This window comes from Panulirus ornatus, chromosome 8, assembly GCF_036320965.1.
Source record: "Panulirus ornatus isolate Po-2019 chromosome 8, ASM3632096v1, whole genome shotgun sequence".
Taxonomy (NCBI): domain Eukaryota; kingdom Metazoa; phylum Arthropoda; class Malacostraca; order Decapoda; family Palinuridae; genus Panulirus; species Panulirus ornatus.
This window is the reverse complement of record NC_092231.1, coordinates 829,486-853,528: the sequence shown is the minus strand read 5'-3', so window position 1 is coordinate 853,528 and position 24,043 is coordinate 829,486. Positions and strand designations below refer to the sequence as shown.

General features: G+C 43.6%; 1 protein-coding gene across 6 annotated transcripts in view; it reads right to left on the bottom strand.

The window, feature by feature from the left end:
- alpha-Man-IIb (alpha-Mannosidase class II b) overlaps nt 1-24,043 on the bottom strand; it is a 1,285,879-nt gene that overhangs the window by 637,368 nt on the left and 624,468 nt on the right. For all 6 annotated transcript variants that reach the window (XM_071663884.1, XM_071663880.1, XM_071663881.1 and 3 more), the window contains one exon: nt 21,254-23,869. In XM_071663884.1, coding sequence (XP_071519985.1) covers nt 21,254-21,550 — 297 coding nt within the window. In that variant the 5' untranslated portion in view covers nt 21,551-23,869. The remainder of the gene's footprint in view (nt 1-21,253; nt 23,870-24,043) is intronic.

The following is a 24,043-nucleotide window of genomic DNA, read 5'->3' as shown; positions in this document are numbered from 1 at the left end:
TCATGTGTAGTTACGACTCACCAATGCATTCATCCACATCCTTCAATTCTACTTCTCCCACTCGATCTGCATCTCGTCTTGACACAGCTTCATCAGTAAACTCAGATTTGGACAGGATATCTCAGTGGGGCACTCGAATCTTGTTAAGTTTAACGCCTCCAAGACCCAATTTCTACCTATCTGTCCAACGATATACACAGATGTGGACCTTCGTCCGTGACTACAACCTGAACATAAAAAGAAAGGATCACAACCACGCTGCACACTTTAAAAGCATTTTAATGATCGCCAGTGAATTCATGAGGAAAGAAAACCTGAGCAAAAACACAAAGAAACGCTAATAATTACTGTCCTGTGGTGTGTCCGGTGTTGGTCATCTGCTTCAAGATTCATACACACGTCAAAGAAACGAACTCAATTTTGAAATAACGAGCGTGAACCATTGTTACTGTGCTAATGACCAATCTTGAGACTGATAGCTGTAGGAACCAGTGTTTGGTGTGGTAATGGGCCCTTCGGGACTGATACCAATAGAGAAATGTGCAGATGTTCCCACAGCGACAAACGTGTCAGAAATCAATCTTACTTTTCCTGCAACTTGGTAAATCATCCTTCAGAGTTCTGCTCCAGGATTAGTCTCCTTGAGCTCCATCCTGACCCAACAATATGAGGAAACACTTGCAAAATTATTCAACGCTTTTTGGAGAGAGTTTTGGCACTGGTTCAATGTTATCCTCGAGAATTTAAAGACTGCTGACGTAGTTCCTCTACATAAAAATGTAGAGCAAAGCGATTCCAGAGAGTAAAAAACAGCTACAGACCACTGCCACTGACAGCGTATATCATAAAGGTTTCTAGAAGAGTTTCAAGAAGAAATGTGACTAAATGTATAGAATCAAAAACCTTACACAACCCGGAGACCACATATCTATAGCTGGTCCATCCTGTCTTCAGAACTTCTCGACCATTACGATGATATCCTAGATTCCGCTGGAAGAGATAGACTTGTTTCCACACGCTTTGAGAAAGCCACTGACGAATGTGAAGATGGAATATTTTTGCATAAAAGTGCAAAGAAGGTATACCGGTCAAACTAAGAAGGTTGGCCCGAAACTATTTTAATAATTCCACCGAGAACATTAAGCAATCATCTGAAATCAATTACTTCCAGTGCTGGAAGCTGTCTGCCAAGGTCTGCTGATGAAACCAGAATTAGTATGGAAAATGTCGTCGGCCAAAGACACACACACACATCTCAGCTAAGTCTCACAGTGGGCCATTAGAGACTGTTCGATGGTAAAGTGCTTCATTTCTTCACTACGGTTGGATACAGTGATCATGTCATACTCGGTACAAGACGGTAACAGGACCACGAGATACGCGTCAAGGACCACCAGATACGCGTCAAGGACCACCAGATACGAGTCAAGGACCACGAGATATGCGTCAAGATTTAGTAGGTGACGAAGTCTGATGACATCATCTTTGGAAACATGAGAGAGGAGCAGTCGACTCTGTGATGATTATGATCAGTTGAATATAGAGAACTTGTCAAACCACTCTGGTCTCTTCCGAGTCATTACTGCATAATGATGTTATCATGTAAACACACAAAGTGGCGGGATAAATAGATTTCGAAGGCCCGTTATCCACGCTCAGTTTTTCACTCAGTTTTGAATGTGGAAACCAAAACTGCAGAGTTAAACCTGAACGTGTTGATGGGAAATTAATGGGTCAGTCTTCAGTGTACCGGCCAAAGTGTTGGCCTGTGTGATATCTGTTGGTGACAAAATTCACTGTCATCGACAGGTATCACACAGGCCAACATTGAGGCTTCCACTGTTAAAATCGAGTAAAAAATCTGGGCGTGTATAGTGGCCATAAGGATCCTTTACCTTTACCTCCGATTTAGCGAAATGTGTGAATTATTTGGAAAAGAAGAAGAGAGATACAAAATTGTACCATTAAAAGGAAGCCTCGAGAAATCTCTCCTGATACACCGATGGAAACACTGGAAACCTGTACACAGTGATCATCCGTTTCAGAGGGACACACAGATAAGACGAGCAAATTAAATTCGGCAAAAAGCGGTTCTGTTACGTCATGTTAAGCTGCTACCGTCAGACATGATCACCTCAGGAAGGAGGAACCTAGGGGGTCACTATAACTAGTTGTATTCCCATCTTAGAACAGTGAGGGGAAGAATCTGTCGGTTGGAAAATGTTACACAAACATTCAGTTATGATATATGGATAAGGCGATATTCAGCAAGCTGGTCACACCCTTCTGTACCAGGCCTAGACCATGGGAGGACTGACCCCCGGAACCCCCTTGTCCTACTTCGACACGCCTCTGGCCAAACCCGAGGTAATAAAAAATGACACCATCATTAAGAAAGACGAATTGCACCATACGGTTGTTTGAAAGATGCAAAGACAGAACAACCAGACGCCATAACGTTAAATTAAGCAGGACACGATGTAGAAGAGGCACATCTACAGCACCAGGTAGTGGACGGCTGCAATACAATGAATGAAGAAACTTTACGTAAATATGGTCAACATCGAAAAACGTTGTATGTTAAAGAAAGTTCAAGAGATGGAGCCCCTTGAGTGGAGAACTCCTTCCCCGTACAGTACAAACAGGTAATGAAACACACACACAAGCAGAACCAGCTGGATACGCTACACACCAGTTGCCAGCACAATATACCCAGCACTAACCACCCAGCACCAGCTGGCAGCACTATATACCCGGAAACAGTTCTATACGTACACTCAGAACCAGATGATGGGACTATACATCCACTACTAGGTGACAGCACTATACACACAGCTGCACTACACACCAGCTGGGAGGAGCGGCAGCTGGTTGTGCGTTACACACCAGCTGGGAGGAGCGGCAGTCTGACCGTCACTTTAAGGGATTAAGGAAGGCAAGATTAACACATTGTGAGCCGCCATCCTCGACCCCACACAATATCTCTGGCCAGTGTCCGCCCTACCCTGAGGTCGCCCGTAATCTGACTGTAAAAGACTTTTCAACTTTAATCAAGCGTGAGAGTAACGCATCGTAACACTCGTTATACGAGGCTGCTGGCTGTGGCCTGGGCTCAGCCAGTGACTGGTGGTGGTAGCGTAGTGGTGTTGGGGGTAGTGGTGGTGTGATGGTGGTAACATTGGTGGTAGTAGTTAAGGTGGTTGGAGCGATGGTGGTGGTTATGGTTGTGGTAGCAGTGGTGCTGTGGTGTGGTGTAGTGTGCTGTGGTGTGGTGTGGTGTGGTGAACGTTAACCCTGACATAAAGCCAATATCTGGCATCACTTGTGTGACGAGGGGTTGTGTTGTGTTGTCCTGGGGAAGGCACAGGAAGAACAGAAGACTGGACAAGTGTGTCTGGGGAAGCACACATGGTCACTGCAGCACAGGCAGAAGTTAGAACAACAATGAGAGTAAAAGCAACAACAACCACACAAATGATAAAAAAAGCAACAACAGCAACAACAATAACAGTAACAACAGCAGCAACAACAACAGGAGCTACAGTAACAACACAACAATAACAGGCGATTCAGTAACAACAATAACAATAACAGGAGCTACAGCAACAACAACAACAGGAGCTACAGTAACAACACAACAATAACAGGAGTTACAGTAACAACAACAACAATAACAGGCCCTACAGTAACAACAGCAGCAACATTAACAACAACTGTAGCAGGAATTTCAGCAGCAGCAGCAGCAGCAGAACATTAGCAGGAGCTTCAGTAAGAGCAGCAGTATCATTAACTATATCAAACATTAGAGAAATATCATTATGAAGAGGTGGCCCCAGCGGTGCATTCACTGTCTCAAATGTAGGAGACGACCTGACCTCAGGAATACGGCTGAATCTGTACAACAGCTTCCCTAATGACCAAAGCTGAGGTAGGCCTGGCGATCCCCAGCCTACCCTGACACCTGAAGCTGATCTACCAATACCCAGCCTAACCTGGTACGTAAAGCAGGCCTGACAGGCTTATCTTGCCAGTGGCGCTCTGTCCAAGTGCACTAAACCAGCTGGCTGATGTACCATGTTCTACCGTACATAGATAACCTTTGTTTACGTAAATGGCTGATGCCACTCTGGTCTGGTGGACAACTTCTTCATGCTGAAGTAACCAGCGTAATCGTTACACTACAGATCTTCCCTGTAATTCTTGAAACACGTCTACAAATATGTGGCAGGGTGCCATAGAGTCAGTATATTTTTCAACCTCTCTTTGCCTACACAGACTATAAACCACACACTATTTTCAATACAACAAACCCTCGCAGAATATCTACCTTCGTATAACATCCGGTGGCCGGAGGTGCGTATTCTCCTCCAGGACCCTGTCATGTAATACCTCAGTTGGGAGGCTCGTCTGCCTCCCTCGCTGATCCGCCAGCCAAGTGTGTTGTTGCTCCTCTGTACTTAAGGTCTATAAATTCTGGTCATGAAATTCTATGGGTAAACGGTCATAGGCCATGTATGGGTCTGTGGAATGTATAAAAAAAAAATCGACAGCTGTTTATCCGGTCGACTTAAGTCTTCACAAAACTGAGCAATTTGTATGAAAGAAATACGAATATACGAAAACAAAAACGTTAATTCGGTCGTGTGAACCATATTACAAAGAATGGAAAAATGACATACTGATAACACACAGTACGCATGAATATCATACGTTAAGACGGATATCTATCATTCTAATAACCTTGCCTTCCTGGTTCGTGGTGGCTATATATCTATTATTCCTATAATAAATACAAAAATTCAGTTAATGGTCACATATCAAACGTAAATTATGACATGATCAAACAACAACAGTAATGTTATTTGAACGGTAACCCACTTCCTCAGAAGCCATATGCCTCACGTGTAGCATAACTCTGGAGGTTTACATTGGTTCTTTACCCTCCAGGTCACGTGTAGCATAACTCTGGAGGTTTACATTGGTTCTTCACCCTCCAGGTCACGTGTAGCATAACTCTGGAGGTTTACATTGGTTCTTTACCCTCCAGGTCAGTCAGTCTTCTACCAAGCTGCTGTGTTGCCTCTTTGTTCAGTCAAGCAGTTGCTGCTGGCAGCGGAAAGTAGATCCACCTAACCACGACATCCAGCTGGAGTAGTACATTTTGAAGATAATTTGTGTAAGACTTCTCTGAATAGTTCCTTACAACAATCTGTAATGTTGATAACGGTTGCCTTGATTGTATCAGACATTCTAAGGCCTCACATGTTTACAATTTGTACTTATTTCATCTGGTGATTTCAGAGGCAACATTGTATAGTGTTCCATGTCTGTCGTGACACTGGGGAACTACTTTCGAATTGATGGCAATGCTTTCCGGAATTTTCCTAGTGTAAACTCCGATATATTTTTTCTGTTTGTGTCATATGGAATACAGCATCAATACTTTTAATCGTTGCCAGCGATTTAATCAATCAACAATGTCAATATGGGTTGTGAACATTTTTGCACACTTTATAATTCCGTAACTTGGCCCACTTCCCTGAAACAGTTAGGTATTAGCACGTTGAAGAGCGACATCACTGGTCTTGCCTCTGCTGTTCATTATGATCAAGCCTGATACGGTGTTGATAACGCAGTTACCAGAGTATTGTTCGCTGAGGGTAAGGTCATCATATAGTGCTATTCCAGCTTTTCGTTTCAGCCAGGTAGTCTATGTTGATTTTCAAGTCTTAATTTCCTTCACGAACTACTTGGTTGTAAACAACAATAAACACGTTCTTACTAGAAGTCAACTGAAGGATGTGATTTCATCTGTGTATTTTCTTGATAACTAAGTGACGAGATTTCACATTAATATCTTCTGCAAAGGTTTAACTGTGGTTAGTGTTTGTGTTTCTTTCAGGTGTTAAGATTAAAAAGCAGCAGAGATTCAAGTACGATTTCTTTAGCATCACATCTTACAGGTGAACACTAGACATTTCCTGATGTACAATAACGTTGGTAAGGTTAGTTAAGCTTCCCACACCTCCGGTTTACGCATTATGTCTGCTGTAACACAACAAATTTTCGCAAAGTCTGTGAATAGCACACTGGTATTTTGTTTACTGCCGCCTTTTTCAGTTATATGTCAGTGACGAAGCAACTCATAAAGACAGAAGTGCCCGTCTGTAACAGCGTTGTCCTGGGTAATGTTCATAATCTGATTCCATAATGTCAGTCATCTTACATGTCTGGACTCGCGAAACTTGAACGATGAGGTTGTGTCCGTGCTGTTGGCCAGTACTTATCTTCTCTGTTTGGCTTACTCCTGTATGGACTATGGCGATGCGAGTAGGTTTCAGCCTCTCGCGGATTATGCCAGAGTTCAGGTCTTTCTCCTAGTGATGCTCATAGACCGTCCTTGTGGTGTTATGTATACGTGTAGAAAGACAAAGTTGCGAGAGTCTGGTCCTCAGGGCAGTGTGTTCTGAGGGTCTGGATGGCTCTCAGAGTCTTGTGTGTGTTAGAGGGTCGAGATGATGAAGTCGGCTGTGAATTTTGGCTCACTGAATACTGAATCATATTGTTGCTTCTGTATCTCACTCATCTCCCGTCAGCCATCCATGTACATTCCCATTTATGTTTTTAGTGGGTAGATGAAATCTGTGATCCTCGGTATGAATTTCACATATTCAGAGAAATATCATGCATCAATTTTTCCTGTTTCTTGATGGCTTACTGCCTTCTTACCCGTCTTGTATATCTTCAGATTATGATTAATGTATTCCGAATCTTTCTTCACTTGATCTCCTCTGCTGAGTGAGCTGCGGCATTTCAATATCTGTATTTCCTCTCCACCAGCCATAGAGATATTATCTTGCTCCTCCCAGTTTGAACCTCTGCATTTATTGTGACTGGTACGTGTCTGACACGTGCTTCAGCAGCTCAGCTGACCTGACCCTCTCCTGTGGTGCTCTGCCATAGTGGAGTCACTCCCACTGTATCGTAAACAGATCAACGTGTAACTTCTCTTCATTTCTTGCTGATTTCTAAGCTTGAATAAGCAGGTTTCTTGCCCTCCATGGTAGTGTGTGTGTTATGCGGTAATGGCTTAGTATACATACCAGTCTGTGCTCTACAAGGTTGTGGTCAGAGTACAGGGAATCCAAGATGGTGATGTTATATTCTAAGTCTACATCATCTGATAACATTCTATTCAGCATATTGCTTCTCTGGTGAGGTCCATCACCTGCTGACTGATTGCCAAGAAAAATTGTTACATAGTCTTAACTTCCCTCTGGTGGAGCTGTTCATCTGAACTACTTCCGACTACAGAGGTGTTACCTAGCCATTTCAACCCTGTGTGTGTGTGTGTGTGTGTGTGTGTGTGTGTGTGTGTGTGTGTGTGTGTGTGTCTATGTGTCTATGTGTCTGTGTGTGTGTGTGTGTGTGTGTGTGTGTGTGTGTGTGTGTGTGTGTGTGTGTGTGCGGAGGACTGAAATTTCATCAACATTAATTCAAAAACTGAGTTTCGAGGATAATCTGTCAAGGTTTCTACATTCTTTGATCTGCAGGATCAGTTCAGCGACCCCTCATTCGAAAGTTTACACATAACTGCAATAACTACGTTAAAAGTTTTCAGTCTTGATGAGGAACATTGTAACTAAGATAACAGAAGGATTAAGTGGTTCAGGTGTAATACTGACCGTCGAACATCTGGGAATAAGCTCTTAACAATTACCTCTGTCAGCAGTGGAATGAAGTGTACAATAAAAGCGAATCTAACTGTAAAACAAAAAATGCTTGCAAGTGTAACAAAAGTTAATTCAAATGTGAAATAAAAACGCCCTGAACACTCCGTTATCAACATAATGGTTGCCACCTTGCCATAAGGTCACTGATTCCTTCCACCGCTGCAGGTTGGTTCCTGGCTTATGGAACAACAAACCATCTACGAAAATTCGCCTCAAAACTCCAGGTTTAATTTCATCATAACAGTAAGATCGAATCACCTACAGATATATTACTACGAACAGCTACTCTAAGTTGTTATTACTCATATATCATTAACTCATAGTTGTGAGTCGAGTTACTGAGTCATATGAAACAATTCAAGGCAGTGTCCACGTGGGGGTCGAATCCCCCTCTAATTCTCGGCCATACTCATCAGGCAGGATAGACCTTTTCAGAGAGATTCCATACCCGGATATTCAGTCATCTGTTCTGTGGATGAGACATCCCTACAGCAACAGACACAGTGATGGCCAAACAAACTGTGTAATATATCGCAAACGTTTACAAGTCGCCTCCAATCAACTATTCCAATGTTACCATTTACCAATTATGGGTAAATCACATACACAATTTTACCACCATTTCACGAAAACAATATGCAAAAATTCGCAGAAAGCTTACAAAAATATGCATATAATTCTATCTATTAAACACTCCAGCTGTTATTGAAAAAGATATTAATATATACGTTTAATTTTTTCCATTTATTAATTTTCCTTAAAAAATAAATGAGCAAAGTGGAAAACGTTATACTGTATTCATAACATAATCATAAATATTACACAATTGGATTTGGTATCCCGACACACAAACGTAGTGTGTAAAGACACACAGCTAACGAGTGGAAACAAAACACCATATTTTCACGTATGTAATTAAAGCTTTTACTGTAATCCGTCTGTCAGTCACTGTCCTCAGAAAGCAATGCTTAAAACATCCATCGGTGGAGCATGTGATGACAGTCGTATGGCATCAAGATGTCTGGCTTATGATGTGATAATCATCAGTTCCGGATTTTGTTTATGTGATCACTTTCTTAAGTCTCGGACTGATGTGAATCACACTTGGCAAGTTCCCTCGAACACCGATAACAAATGTCACACGTATACATGAACGTTGTAAGAGAGCAGACGTGACGTGTTCCTGTCCAAAGGACAGACTAACCGAACCATCAGACCTCATGGTCCCCGTCAAAGACGTACACACCTGTACAAATACCTTTACACACAGAAACACAAACACATAACACACGTGTCACTGCCCAAGTTGAAACGTTAAGAAAAAGAAGGAAAGTATCAACGTGAGCTTAAACAGGCTTAAGCTGTGGTCAGGTCACCGCTGATGAGATTCAAGCTGTGCAGACGTAATGTGATGGAGAGTCAGTCAAACCAGGGAAGGTTATGGCGACCATTCCGCGAGGGAGGACATTACATAAACATGTGAAAAGGATTTTGAGGTTGAGAGAGTATACCCAACCCACCGTCACAACACAAAGTTAGGATAACATTCGACATGAAGTAATTATGTAGTGGTCAGTGTCAACACTGCTTTCAGGATCATGGTCAAAGAGATGATTAACAAGTACTCAAAATATTAGTTAGATAAAAAATCTGAGTATTCTTCACCGTGCTGGCCAGCCAGCTACAGAAAGACAGATATCTACAAGGGACGGTCCAATGGCGGAGAAGAATGATTGAAGCACAGGACATGGTCTACAAGACAGTACAGAAACCGTGGAACTTCCCACGTTGATAATAAAACAAAGGAAGAAGAAAGACGTGACTACAACCTTCTAACTTCTTCATCTGCTTGACGAAGGTCGACAATGACCACTTTTGCAAAATACAAGTCACGGAAAAGTAAACAAAGATCAGGCTATAAAGAAACCAAGATTTATTTCTAGGGTAATGTACACGCGCACGAACACAACATTACTGAGAAAACAGCACATTCATAGGATAAGATGTGAAGAAGAAAACTTATTACAAAAGAGAAAAGTGAAATAATAGTAATAATAATAATAACAATGATAATAATAATAATAATAATAATAAATAATAATAATAATAATAATAATAAAAATAATAATAACAGTAATAACAATAGCAATAATAAATTATAGTTGTTTGCTGTCTCTCTTCCTAGCGAGTTAATGCTGCTAAGAACAAATGAATAACACCTCCACTTGCCCACACACACTTAAGCTGTACCATAACGCTCCAGTTTATTCTATCCCATGCACGCCTCTCACCTTCCTGAATGAGCAGGTCACGAGACCAGGAAACCTTTTTCATTCCGTCCTTCCACTTCCATCTCGAATGTGCAGAAGAAATTTTTTCATGCTGGCTGAGACGGCAAGGAGGATTGAACACCTTACCAACGGCCATCTAATACGAGATGGCCGTGTCTGGGGCATTCACTCACCCCCCCCCCCCCCCCCACCCTGCCTTCTCTGCTATCATGATAAATCTACTGCGGCTACAGGTCCAAAACACACGGAAAATACACTATAGTAAACAGGGGACAATAAAGGTCGGCATCAAACAAACGGTTTTTACACAAATGCAACTGGAAGCTGAATGTACGTCCAGTCCAGTAATTACTGATGATGTTCACAATGGCTGGGGCGGGGCTGGCCTGGCACGAGCTAGTACGGCCTTAGACTGGTTGTCCTGTCGAACTGTAACTCGTGGACGGGGGATCTCGGGTGTCAGGAAGTGACAGTGACGTGATGGTGTTGTAAATTCTTCCTGAACTACTGGATGAGTCCCAGGTGATGGCTGGAGTGAGTCAGGGGGACCAGGGTGTTCAGCGCCTCATAACAGATGGTGTAAGAGGGAGCAGATAATCGTGGTTGTCGTCTCCTGCGCTTCTTCCAGCAAGCTGTAGTGTTGTGTACAGGGAGGGAGGACGACCAGGCGGGGGAGGCGGAGACGAGTTTGGCAAAAATTGCGTAGATGTTCTGGGGTAGGAAAATCCCTCCCCGTAATGCCACACACACACACACACACACACACACACACACGCGCGCGCGCGACAGGTTGAGACACGCGGTCGTTCATGCAGATATGTCTTGTCAGGAGGATCATCGTAGCGTCAGGGAGGCTCCCACACAACATGCGTGACCCAACAGTCTGATGATACTGTTGACCGTCTCTCACACTACCGTGCATCACCGTTGACCAGCGAGTCTTGATGGACTCATCAATAACAGTTGATCGACCTTCCTGACGCCATGGGGTGGTGCTGTCAAATGATCTAGGTAAATGAACCAACTTAATGACCAGAGAAGAATTATCCTCAGAAGCAACTCTCCTTCGGTATGTATGACTGATGACAGTGTTACCAGTCAGCCGGCGCGTAGTGGACATGTGTTGATGCAAGTCCATGATGACCGACGCATCCATGCACAACCACTATGACAATGCATGCATTCATGCATGTCTGTGATAGTGTTTTTATGGTTATCCCTGATAATCCATGTGTTACGCATGTCCGTCAGTATTAACATTCGTACGTGTCCGTGAAAAGAAATGCATTTCACCACACGTCTCTAACAGATGCGTTCATGCCTGTCCTGTGGAATGTATGCGTTCCTGTGTACGTGATCATCAGTAGGTTATGCAGGAGTTGTGTTCACACACCGGCCTCACTACTCATGATGATGATCATGATGATGATGATGATCATGATGATGATGATGATCATGATGATGATGATGATCATGATGATGATGATCATGATGATGATGATCATGATGATGATGATGATGATGATCATGATGATGATGAATGCTTTTTCTTTCTCCAGTCCTCGTGGCTGACTCAGCGTGGTATCCCCCACACAGGCACTTCACGTGGGAATTGTAAAGACAATTTGTCCCATCATAACTCGGTCGTCTTGGGACTGCAACAGGACAAATTTGGATGAAGCTTTAAAAATATCAAAAATGTGCGCTAGTTTTTTCATTAATATATGAAGGAGGACGTCCAGCCGGCCGTCTGAGGATGAGAGGGTTTGAGGAGCAACAAGAGCTCGCTTGAAAGAGGAGGGAAAACACTGGAGGAAGCTGAAGTCAACAGAGCAGGAGGACAGGAACGAGTGGAGGATGCCGGCGGGTGACAGACAGTAAAGTCTACCTTGAGTCTGACGGTAAGATATTTCGGTGTATACGTAGAAGGTTCGGTGTTCGATACACGACATGAATTAAAATCACAATTTACCTTGCGTTTATGTTGTTGGTTTGAGACGGTGCCGTCTACCCCGCAGCTCGATCTATTATGAGAGGAGGTGAGCTTGGCTACGTGTCCTGATCATCTGCTATGCGTCTCTCTCTCTCTCTCTCTCTCGCTGTCAGGTCAACAAGGACACATTCTTCCTAACGACTGATGACGACCATCTAAAAATCGCCATCCTTCAGCTGGTGATTTCTGAAGTATATAATTTTTACCACATTTTTTGGTAAAGATTCTGCATAATCGACTTACAGTCCGACGGGACACGGCGCTTAGAAAACATGGAGGTGTTGGTGTTAAGTCATGACGTGCAGAGGTCCAGCTCCCGTTACAATCCATCAAGAAAAACGGCGTACCGAAAACATAACTAGGGTTGTCTGCAGGTCACGGGGTACAGCAGGCACAAGTATCAACGGACACAATATCAAAAGAAGTCGCAAAGTTGATCAAAATTTCCCACACCACATGTGACCAGGAGTTTACTACCCTCCAGGACGGGTTCTACATAGGAAGGCTATGCATAGGACGCGTTCTACATAGGACGGGTTGTACTCAGGACGGGTTCGACACAGGAAGGGTTGGACACAGAGTACCCACTTGGCAGCAGGACCTGCAGTGCTGAGGAGGATATTTGTATGTCCGAATATAACTAAGTGATGGTCTCGTCCGAGCAGTCATACAATTACGTTTCTGTGGCGACCTGCTGACCAAGACGAGAAAAATACTTAATAAAACTGCGGGGAAAATACTGACGTTCCTCACTGTCACAAGGTCCACAAAGGAGAGGAGACGTGGGACACCTGTCAAGCTTTATAACGTAGATCTTTCAATGCCTAACAACCTCCTCACGTAAAGCTGACCAACACAGGCTTAATATGACACTCGCAAAACCTTAATCATTTCTCATCCACCATCTGTTACAGGGAAATGGTCATACGAGTTCAGTTTATGCTCAAAGGAACCAATGTGACATCATAGTTCCCAGGAACACTTCTGGCGAACCCGTCCCTTTATGACATTCCAAGAGGGATCTTGGGAAAGTATACCAACTTTGGCTTTCCAAATGGCTTCCTGTGACGAATGGTGTGTGTGCACGCGTGCATGTACACACACACACACACACACACACACACACACACACACACACACACACACACATCCCGACTTGACTGTGGATGACGAGTTTGGTCAAGATATAATAAGAACCGAGCACAGTTCTCAGTAGGAAAGGAGTATATGCACATTGTACACTGATCCTATTCCATAAATTCCATACCTAACTCGTCCTTAAAGGAGAGCATTAATTCAACACCAACTTTAGTGGAAATCGGCCAAACATTGTGGGAGGAGACGATATACAGATACTACGAATTTCATGGGATTCATTACATCACAAATATACATTACTGCCGGAATGATCCCCGAAGATCATGTGAATTCTCAACAAAAAACCTCAGTCTTAGTCATACCGTTTCCCAAACATTTCCTACTGCACCTTAAATAAGGCGTCGACTGGCTATACTGGTCAGACTGAATGTTGCTGTGTTCCGTCATTCTCTTCGTAATATCAAATTAGTAGTTTCGCTTATTCAAAATATCACTTTATTGCACATTATATGAAACGTATCAACATAAGCCACACATGCGCTGTTAATCATGGAAACAAACAATCAAATTATCTGTAATCAATAAGAAAACATGACATTCCAACCAGCCATTAAAGTCAGTAGCATCTCTCCACCACAGTCACAAGTATTTTTCGGCAAGAAGTATCAGAAAACTGTTAAACTTTCATACTTTGTGCAACACAACACAAGCGAGCAGCTGTACCACGGCAGGCAACCTACCACTTACCTAAAGGGAGGTGGGAGGGGGAGATGGGGAGGTAGGTGGGTAGGTGGAAATAAGAAGTTCATATGAAACTATACTCCACTCCCTCACCTGTTACCAGTTGTCACAACCTACACCACGATAACACCTGAAGTAAAGGACAGTGCCAGATTAAATCTCAATCATCACAAGTAACGTCCGCTCCTCCCACAGGTACTAGGTGCGTCGGTGTATACACACTGCTTTTCAGGGGGAAAGTTAGTTGGCGATGGGGAGAAAGTAGGGTCGTGCATGTCGGTGGTTTAGGACGCCCGGGGGAGTGGGGAGATCAATGTGCACGTCAGGTGTGTGCAGCCCGTACCATGCTGGATCAGGCCAGGCATGTGCTGCGTGTTGGTATAAGATATTGTCACGACGCAAGCTAGAGTAGCCACGCCACCCTTAACGCTCTGCTTCACAGCAAGAATACAGCTTCTAAGTTCAACTATTCCTGTCACACAAACATCACCTTATCTTTATGTATGTGTGTGTGTGTGTGTGTGTGTGTGTGTGTGTGTGAGTAACTATCTATTTGTACTGTAAGGGAAGAGTTTTACACTCGTATGCCACACTCGTGGGCCCCAATCTTGAACATTCTCTACAATCATACATGAGTTTTATACTTCTGTGCGAGGTCCGCATTATTTATGGCTTCAGTCAGTACAGCATTCCGTTCATCCACCAGTGTACTTCTTTACGTCATTTCTAAGAAGTTTCTTCTCTAATTTCGTATTATGGGTCTGGCTGTTTTATCCTTGCATCCTTTGATGAACTGTTCACTTTCTACATCATAAGCTGTACTAAAAACTTGTTGGATGTCTTCCATGGTGGGAAAATTTAAAGCTAACCTGACTCTGTCACTCAGCTCTTCCCCCAGTCTGATGTTGTGTGCATGCCACCACCCACTCCCACACACCTGTCAGTATACTCAACAGACATACACCTCTGTAATTCGAGCAGTCGCTTTTGTGTTCCTTGCCTGTATATTGTGGCACTATACTAGCACTGGTACAGTCCTCATGCACCTCACCTACAGCCATGCATACAGTGAGAAGCCTGACTATCCAGTCATTAACAATGTTAACCCCTATTATCAGAAACAACTGTGATCCCATCCATTCCTGCCACGCTTCATCTTATGTAAGGCTTTCACCCGTATACCTAACATTCGCTACGATCTTCCCGCTTCGCATACCTCCTTGTCCTAAGCACACCACATCTGTCAACCGAGTATCTGACACAACAAATACAACAGTCTTTCAAAATACTCATCATATATATATATATATATATATATATATATATATATATATATATATATATACATAATTTTTCACACTTAATCAACCTTTCCTGCATATGCCAAGTATCGTCAACTACAGAAGGAAAAAAGGACGCATTTGTTCACATCCATCCTCTAGCTTTCATATCACGCACCGGAGCTACAACCCCCTGTACACGATCTTTCCATGGTTTTCTCCGGCCGCATCACACGCCATGAGAATTGAAGTATGAAGCGTTACCAATGAGCAACCAAATGCTGAACGAACTGGCCTATTTAGTGCAGAGTGTGGACGGGCGGCAACAATAACATGACGCAGTGTGGTTAGAGGGACGACACATCATCCTATTAATCAATTAGTCAAAAGGAAAAAATATCATCACCAGAAACGTCAACCTTGGCGGGGTAATGCAGGATTCGCCATCATTATCACGACGACGGCAGGCAACACCCAACCCAGGGTCACAACACACGTAATCAATCTGAATCTATTTCACGTTTGAGAAACTCTTCTTCACCTCACCCTCAACACTCACATCTTCACCTCACCCTCAACACTCACATCTTCACCTCACCCTCAACACTCACATCTTCACCTCACCCTCAACACTCACATCTTCACCTCACCCTCAACACTCACATCTTCACCTCACCCTCAACACTCACATCTTCACCTCACCCTCAACACTCACATCTTCACCTCACCCTCAACACTCACATCTTCACCTCACCCTCAACACTCACATCTTCACCTCACCCTCAACACTCACATCTTCACCTCACCCTCAACACTCACATCTTCACCTCACCCTCAACACTCACATCTTCACCTCACCCTCAACACTCACATCTTCACCTCACCCTCAACACTCACATCTTCACCTCACCCTCAACACTCACATCTTCACCTCACCCTCAACACTCACATCTTCACCTCACCCTCAACACTCACATCTTCACCTCACCCTCAACACTCACATCTTCACCTCACCCTCAACACTCACATCTTCACCTCACCCTCAACACTCACATCTTCACCTCACCCTCAACACTCACATCTTCACCTCACCCTCAACACTCACATCTTCACCTCACCCTCAACACTCACATCTTCACCTCACCCTCAACACTCACATCTTCACCTCACCCTCAACACTCACATCTTCACCTCACCCTCAACACTCACATCTTCACCTCACCCTCAACACTCACATCTTCACCTCACCCTCAACACTCACATCTTCACCTCACCCTCAACACTCACATCTTCACCCCACCCTCAACACTCACATCTTCACCCCACCCTCAACACTCACATCTTCACCCCACCCTCAACACTCACATCTTCAACTCACCCTCAACACACATCTTCACCTCACCCTCAACACTCACATCTTCACCTCACCCTCAACACTCACATCTTCACCTCACCCTCAACACTCACATCTTCACCTCAACCTCAACACGTACCTTCACCTCACCCTCAACACTCACATCTTCACCTCAACCTCAACACGTATCTTCACCTCACCCTCAACACTCACATCTTCGCCTCATCTTCAACACTCACATCTTCACTACAACCACAATAAAACAGACTTTTGACCTTCACCTAAGGTGTTGGGTCAAACGCACCTTTACTTCACTCTGACCTTTGATGTGGCCTTTACCGAGTGACGAATAAAGAAAGAAAGAAGCAGCATTAACAATGTTTTCCTCACAGTGATGGAAACACATTGGACCAACCATGACAGATGTCACAAAACCAGGACAATCACAGACAACTAATAAACAACAGATATAATTACTGCAATAATGCTACAAGGAAATTATCAAAGCCAAAAAGTTAATATAATGTTTCAATATCTCTTTATATGTAAAGCTACAGTTAAAGCGATCAAAAATAAATATCTTACTTCATTTCTTAATGTACCATCATCCAGAACACACATGAAAACGAGCTGATAACCTGATCATTTGTCTGTTGTGTAGTAAGTTGGCATCACTGGTTACGGCATCATACCAGGCAATCACACACAAGGTTCGTACCTCGTGATCAAGGATCGTACCGTTGTGCTCAAGGTTCGTACCGTCGTGCTCAAGGATCGTACCGTCGTGCTCAAGGATCGTACCGTCGTGCTCAAGGTTCGTACCTCGTGATCAAGGATCGTACCGTTGTGATCAAGGTTCGTACCGTCGTGATCAAGGATCGTACCGTCGTGATCAAGGATCGTACCGTCGTGCTCAAGGATCGTACCGTCGTGATCAAGGTTCGTACCGTCGTGATCAAGGTTCGTACCTCGTGATCAAGGATCGTACCGTTGTGATCAAGGTTCGTACCGTCGTGATCAAGGTTCGTACCGTTGTGCTCAAGGTTCGTACCGTTGTGCTCAAGGTTCGTACCGTCGTGCTCAAGGATCGTACCGTCGTGCTCAAGGATCGTACCGTCGTGCTCAAGGATCGTACCGTCGTGCTCAAGGATCGTACCGTCGTGCTCAAGGATCGTACCGTCGTGCTCAAGGATCGTACCGTCGTGATCAAGGATCGTACCGTCGTGATCAAGGTTCGTACCGTCGTGATCAAGGATCGTACCGTCGTGATCAAGGATCGTACCGTCGTGATCAAGGATCGTACCGTCGTGATCAAGACGGTAAAGGTACCTTTCCATAAGACAGTGATCTATGCATACTAGTCTCATCCTCACGTCAGATCTCCCGCTCCCAGACAATATGCAATAAAGGGTTACAGAAGTAAGAAAAGAGGGAAGAAAAATATTGTTTTCCAGGTAGTGGAAAACCTACCTTTTAAAAAGAGGCAGGACATAGCTGCTTGGGTGAAAAAATAGTAAAAGGTAAGGAATTCTACAGCTTTGTACTGGACGAAAAAAACAACAACAACCCAACTTGAGTTGCCAAAAGCCATACGGTAATAATCTAACACAGAAGTTTGCTGAGGATGAACTGGTTTAACTTATGACGGAGGCGCATAAACAGTTATTTCTCAGAAGCAGAAACCGAAAATTATATATTGAAAGGAAGAGAGAGACTACACTGGCGTAGGTCAACAGGCTCGTGTTGAAGTCGGACTGGGAAAGTTGATGGGACGCACTGCTATACCCACGTCATGTGTGAACACTACAGACATATGACGTAACTAAATATTATGTCGAGGTACAACCAGTACTTCCTTCATCAGCCTAACGAAAAAACAGTCATATGTTATGATTACAACCAAGTGGCGGACATCAGACTATGTATGACGTCATAACCAGTGCGGGGATTAACCATCAGAAAACGGCGAGCGTTACCTCTCCTCACGAGTCAGGTTAGGTTCTCGTCGCGGCTCACACATCATCGCCAGAATGTCCTCGACGCTGAGTAGAGTCACCTTAAGCAGCTTAACTCTGAACCAAATGTCAGGATGACGTATTAAACGTATATCCTTTACGGCGTCAACTGAAGCATTAAATTGACCCTCATTTTACGGAGCACATTCTAAATGCCTCTCCTGTACCTGACAGGTAGTGTCAGGTATCCCCCCCCCCAAAAAAAAAAAAAAAAATCAGCTTCATATTAACGTGGATGTATTGATTTCAGGTTTACCCATGACGTATTTTCATAGATTAAGCCTTCATCACTACATCTCAATACACCTTTGCCAAATACCAAATACTTACTAGAGGTCAAGAACAGGTGAGCAGTAGCATTAATAGAGGCTAACAACAAGTCGCTAGCAGCCTTAGTCAATACTAACGAGAGGTCACCATGCAGCAGCCTCAGTGGACACTAACGAGCATAACCACAACAGTTGTGATCAATATCGTCAATTTCTCAAACACCACAAAACGATGGAACTTGTAGAGTCTACAGAGATACAAACAGTCAACACTTCGTGCACTACAAACGTGTTGGTATTGAGCAGCGACGGTACAGTCGTTTGGCTCATGCAAGACAACACATCCTCGACCTTCTCCTCCTCCTCTGACCTGCCCTTGTGAAGAAACACTTGTGAGTTCAGTTTACCATCTCCAGGGCAGCAGGACCCAGTAATTACACGGGTCAAACAAGGTCACATTTTCTGGGCCAAGGCCTCTCTCTCTCTCTCTCTCTCTCTCTCTCTCTCTCTCTCTCTCTCTCTCTCTCTCTCTCTCTCTCTCTCTCTATCTATCTATCTCTCTCTCTCTCTCTCGCCCAGGCTCCGCCCAGACACAAGGCCAATATCGAAGAGGCCTTCTCCTAATTTCCCCAAGGTCGCCAGCCCAAATAACCGCCCGAAAAAGGGGCGATGATTATCGACATTCAGGTTATGTTGTTAGGCATTATCCTCACTCCACTCTGGCGAGGATATACTGTGCTGTTAGTGTCCTCAAGCTGTAATCTTTGTACTGTATACATACTCATCTTGGTCATCATCCTGATTTATAGAAAACTGCAGAACATATATTAACATTGTCTTGACTGGGTGTAGCGGACTGAAGAACATCTGCTTCATTTTCATATATCGTTTAAGTTATTTCATAAATTGTTACTTAAGCTACATTTCGTCTTCGTCTCTTCCCAAAATCTTTCTAATCTGAAAAGCCAAACCTTCAAAGACATAAGGAGCGGACATTACTCTGCCTTGTATTATCTCATATTACTGAGTTCATTACTTCACCACTTCAGTCTACAAGGCTTCGACTGGGGTATACTTTTGTCCCACCCACGTTGACATCAATGAAAAGAATATCTGATTATATGTTCAACATGACGTAAAGCCCTCTGTGCTTCGTGTACTTTATATATATATATATATATATATATATATATATATATATATATATATATATATATATATATATATATCCTATTCTAAGCCAAATCATAGACTAGCCCGAGGGGAGGCTGTACAGCAGAATGAACAGCTGCTGTACCCAAGACTCAGAGCTGTACTCCGTACAACAATGATAACTTCTACCAAACTAACACCCATGTTAAAGATGTATCGAGAACTCTGACTCGTCAGCGAGGATTAAACTGACTGAATGATTTATTTATGAGCCAGAAAATGTTTCCTATCAAGCAGTGTTGCTGCAGTAACGGCAAAACAGTCAGCAGGAAAATAGATACCGATTGTCCCCGAAAACTGGAACAAACAAGGCGGCAACTCCAGGAAAATGGACAGTGACCAGTGATATACGATGGAATCGTAGTGACGGTCTAGATGAGGCAGAAATATACTTAAACTCTCGTATTTTTTGTGCAAATATCAAGAAATATTTAAGGCTGAGAACAGACGTACACAGGATTTGTACATTTTACTTTTGTGTCCATTTGTTTCACGGGATCTCTCATACCTAAACTTCAGTGACTGGCCTGATACAGTACTGGATTACTTTATACAATACTGGATGACCTTATATAGTACTGGATTACCTTATACAGTACTGCATTACCTTATACAATACTGGATGACCTTATACAGTACTGGATTACCTTATACGATACTGGATGCCCTTACACAAGACTAGATGACCTGACCTGATACAAGAGATTACTTAAACAAGCCCGTATGGGTACAATTTACACAAGTCTGGATGGCGAGAACATATACACGACCTAACACAAGTCTGGATGGTAAAAACACGAGTAATCTTAATTCTCTGGGACATACGTCCGTCCTGGACCATGTACACCGACTCCAGCAGCAGAAGACGCGAGTATGTAGGTTCACCAGTTGTAATCATCTGTTAACAACCAGAAAAATAATAGCCCCCGTCTAGCTAAAGAGGCTCGAGCATTGCATTCTTCCCTGCCACGCCTGATCGCCTTGTCAAGGTTATCCTTCACTTTAAAAGATTACAAGAAGCCTCAAGCAACGTACGCACTAACGCTAGGAGACAACAACCACATCTGCTGTTGTGGACAAAACTTGCTTAATATTCACAAAAAATAAAGATCAAACATGAAACTTCAATAAAACTTCTAAGTTATACGAAACTGTTCGTCTGGAAGCATGCATAAATTAAACTTGGTAACGGAATATACGCGGAAGTAATTCATCAGATGATGATAAGGTGTTATTAGTATGATAAGAAAACTTAACAACTACTTACCTGGAACTCGAACTTGGGGAATTGGTCCACGGTGTTGACATCAGTTTTGGGGGCGGTGATGGCGTGACACTGGTGGGAGGGGATGACCTGCCCTTGCCCATCGTCCACGAATTCACTCTGCCTCTCCGCCCTCCGCTCCGATCCTGCTCCTCTCGCTGGCTCCTGGGGCTTGTCCTTGAGCAGCTGGGGGTTAGGGGTGCCGGAGGAGTAGTAGTACACGTACACTAGGGCGCATGCGGCTAAAAGGCCCAAGAAGGAGAGCCGCAGCCACCCGCGACGAGGCACCATTTTCACCATAGTGGCTACGAGGGTACACGGGTGCTCCGTCACGATCGCTAGGTGTGGGTCTCAGATCAACAGACAAATGTTATTCCTATTTCACAGTTTGTCCTGAGCTTGGCCTCTGTAAACCGCTACACTTAACGTGGAAACACAGTCAGATTATCCATATATCACTTTTCCTACGTACAAATGTTCAATGTTTTAACTAATTCACCGAAAACTGAGAGGGTTGACCACTGGGTGTTTTTAGATGCCAAAGGTGTTGGACCGTCTGTTGTTGTCGACTTTAGGTTGCGACAAGGGTGTGATCAAAGATGCGGCAAAAAGTAAAGGGAACCTACCAGCACGAGGATTCTCCTTGCTCCTGCAATGTCACTTTCCTTTCGTCAGTTGGACAAAGGAAATACTTCGTATATCATTAATTTCAATTCTTTATATCTGTTGAGTAAATACTTTGTATCCTGTATATGGTACAGATACTTTACAAATTGATTACCTGAGCCTCCAGTTCGTCAATGCCTTATGGAAGCTTTACACAATGTTACTGGTAGTCAAGTGACAAATGATGACCGGCAAATCCTTCCTCAAGTGGCAAATGATGACCAGCAAATCCTTCCCCAAACAAAGGTGACTGAGCGATTGGCGGCTAATGTGGGCTGCCTCTGCGCTTTCCTACGTGTGTTACCGTGGACGAGCTCCGTCCTCTGTCACTGATCAGCAGGATGGCGCACAACTCATTGCTTGTCAGCCTCTGATCACACTCGTTCATCAAAGTTATCGAAAGTTCATCCTCTTTACCAGAACACAAAAGAACATAACCTGGTGATGTTGTGGCAGATCAACAGGGCGTAGCTGAATTGTCCCACCGACAGCTTTTGTTGACACACAATATGCAGCGTCAGAGTCTGCTGATGTGGCAGACTGAGGCAAACAACACACGAGGGATTGCAACACCTTGCACACGCTGTACTTGAGCTTCAGATGAGCTCGTACGTTAATCACCTTTATATCATTCAATATTCTTACAGCCTCTCAAATTCCTCCTTAAGGCATTCAATTTTGCGATTAATCTGTTAGCCCACAAATCTTGAGTCGTAAAACAATGAAAAGGTCCAAGTCGTAAACCTGGCCCTCTCTCTCTCTTCTTGAGAACTCGCTCATAAATCCTGGTCTAACTGTCCTTCTCTGTGACTAAGCACCAATTTCCATTATAATTTTTTGCACCGTCTGTCGATAGACGTCCAGGTTTGCTGAAAATTTCTGTTGCTTGAGGAGGAGTTGTCGGTTCTTCGGTCTTTCTTTTCTTTCTGTATTGGAACTCTTGTACAGGAATGATACAGAATTCTAGACTATGTATATCTAACTATGTATCTATATCAAGCTTTATATATTCTTGGGTTCTCTCTGCTCTGAAATTTGGTTTCAGTATCACAGATATGACAGGCTCCCGAGGTGAACCACACAGATACTTCACAATACACTAGCAAGCATAAGTTTCCATGTTAACAAGAACTTATTAAAATATTTCATGAATACTGACGTTTGTAGAAAACAAAGTTAAAGGCAAGTCCTTTGTTCCTTATCAAAACAAACACTGACTACACAAGATTCCTCCCAAAAGGCAGAGTTAACCAACAACAACAGTAATATAATAATAGGTAATAAATTGAGCTACAAAATCTCACACGGCAACATGTCTTTGGGGTCTTCTCGATGACGTCACTTCCAAACTTTGGGTCAACTCTTTCATCAAGGGTCAAGGGTCACTGGGAAAATGATCTCTGTTGACAATGGAAGCGGTGGACGTCAAGGTTAATACTGCGCGGGTCAGCCAAGGGTTGTGGTGGCGGTGGTGGGCGCGCTGTGTGTGTGGAGGGGTGGGCAACGGTGAACACAACTACACGTCGCTGTGCTGCTGCCGGGACGACGCACACTCTCCCAAGTCCGCAAAACTGGAGTTCTCACGGGATGACTTCCCTCGGCGTGGGGACACTATTGTGCCACTATTGTGCCTCTATCCTGAATACAAGTATCGTCCAAAGTTTTTGTTGAAGAGTCACTCACAATACCGTCCAGTCTGAATCGATTTGGCTTATTGACAGTAGCAGTGTCGGTCCTGGAGAACACCAGGTTCCTTACACTCCCTCCACTAGTCTCGCCTCAGTACACTTGCCTGACAAGAGTCTTCCCCCTGACACACACTTGGGGCGTCAAAGGTGTGAACCAATAGAGTGAGAATGAAGAGTGTGTGCTGGTGCAGGAGATCCTGATGTAATCTCATCACCTCGGGCTTCGTCTGATGTTTCCTCGCTCTTCACTCCTGAGAAGCCCGACCTGGAGAGAAGAGGAAATGAAATTAGACTCGTCAGAATAAACCTTTAAGAGGAGTTGTCAGGTCAAAAGTTAAATGTGACAAAACTTCTGCAAGGAAAAGTCCAGACAAATATTTATAGATCTAACAATATTAGTACTTCAAAAATGATAACAATCTACTTTAGGGAGTCTTAT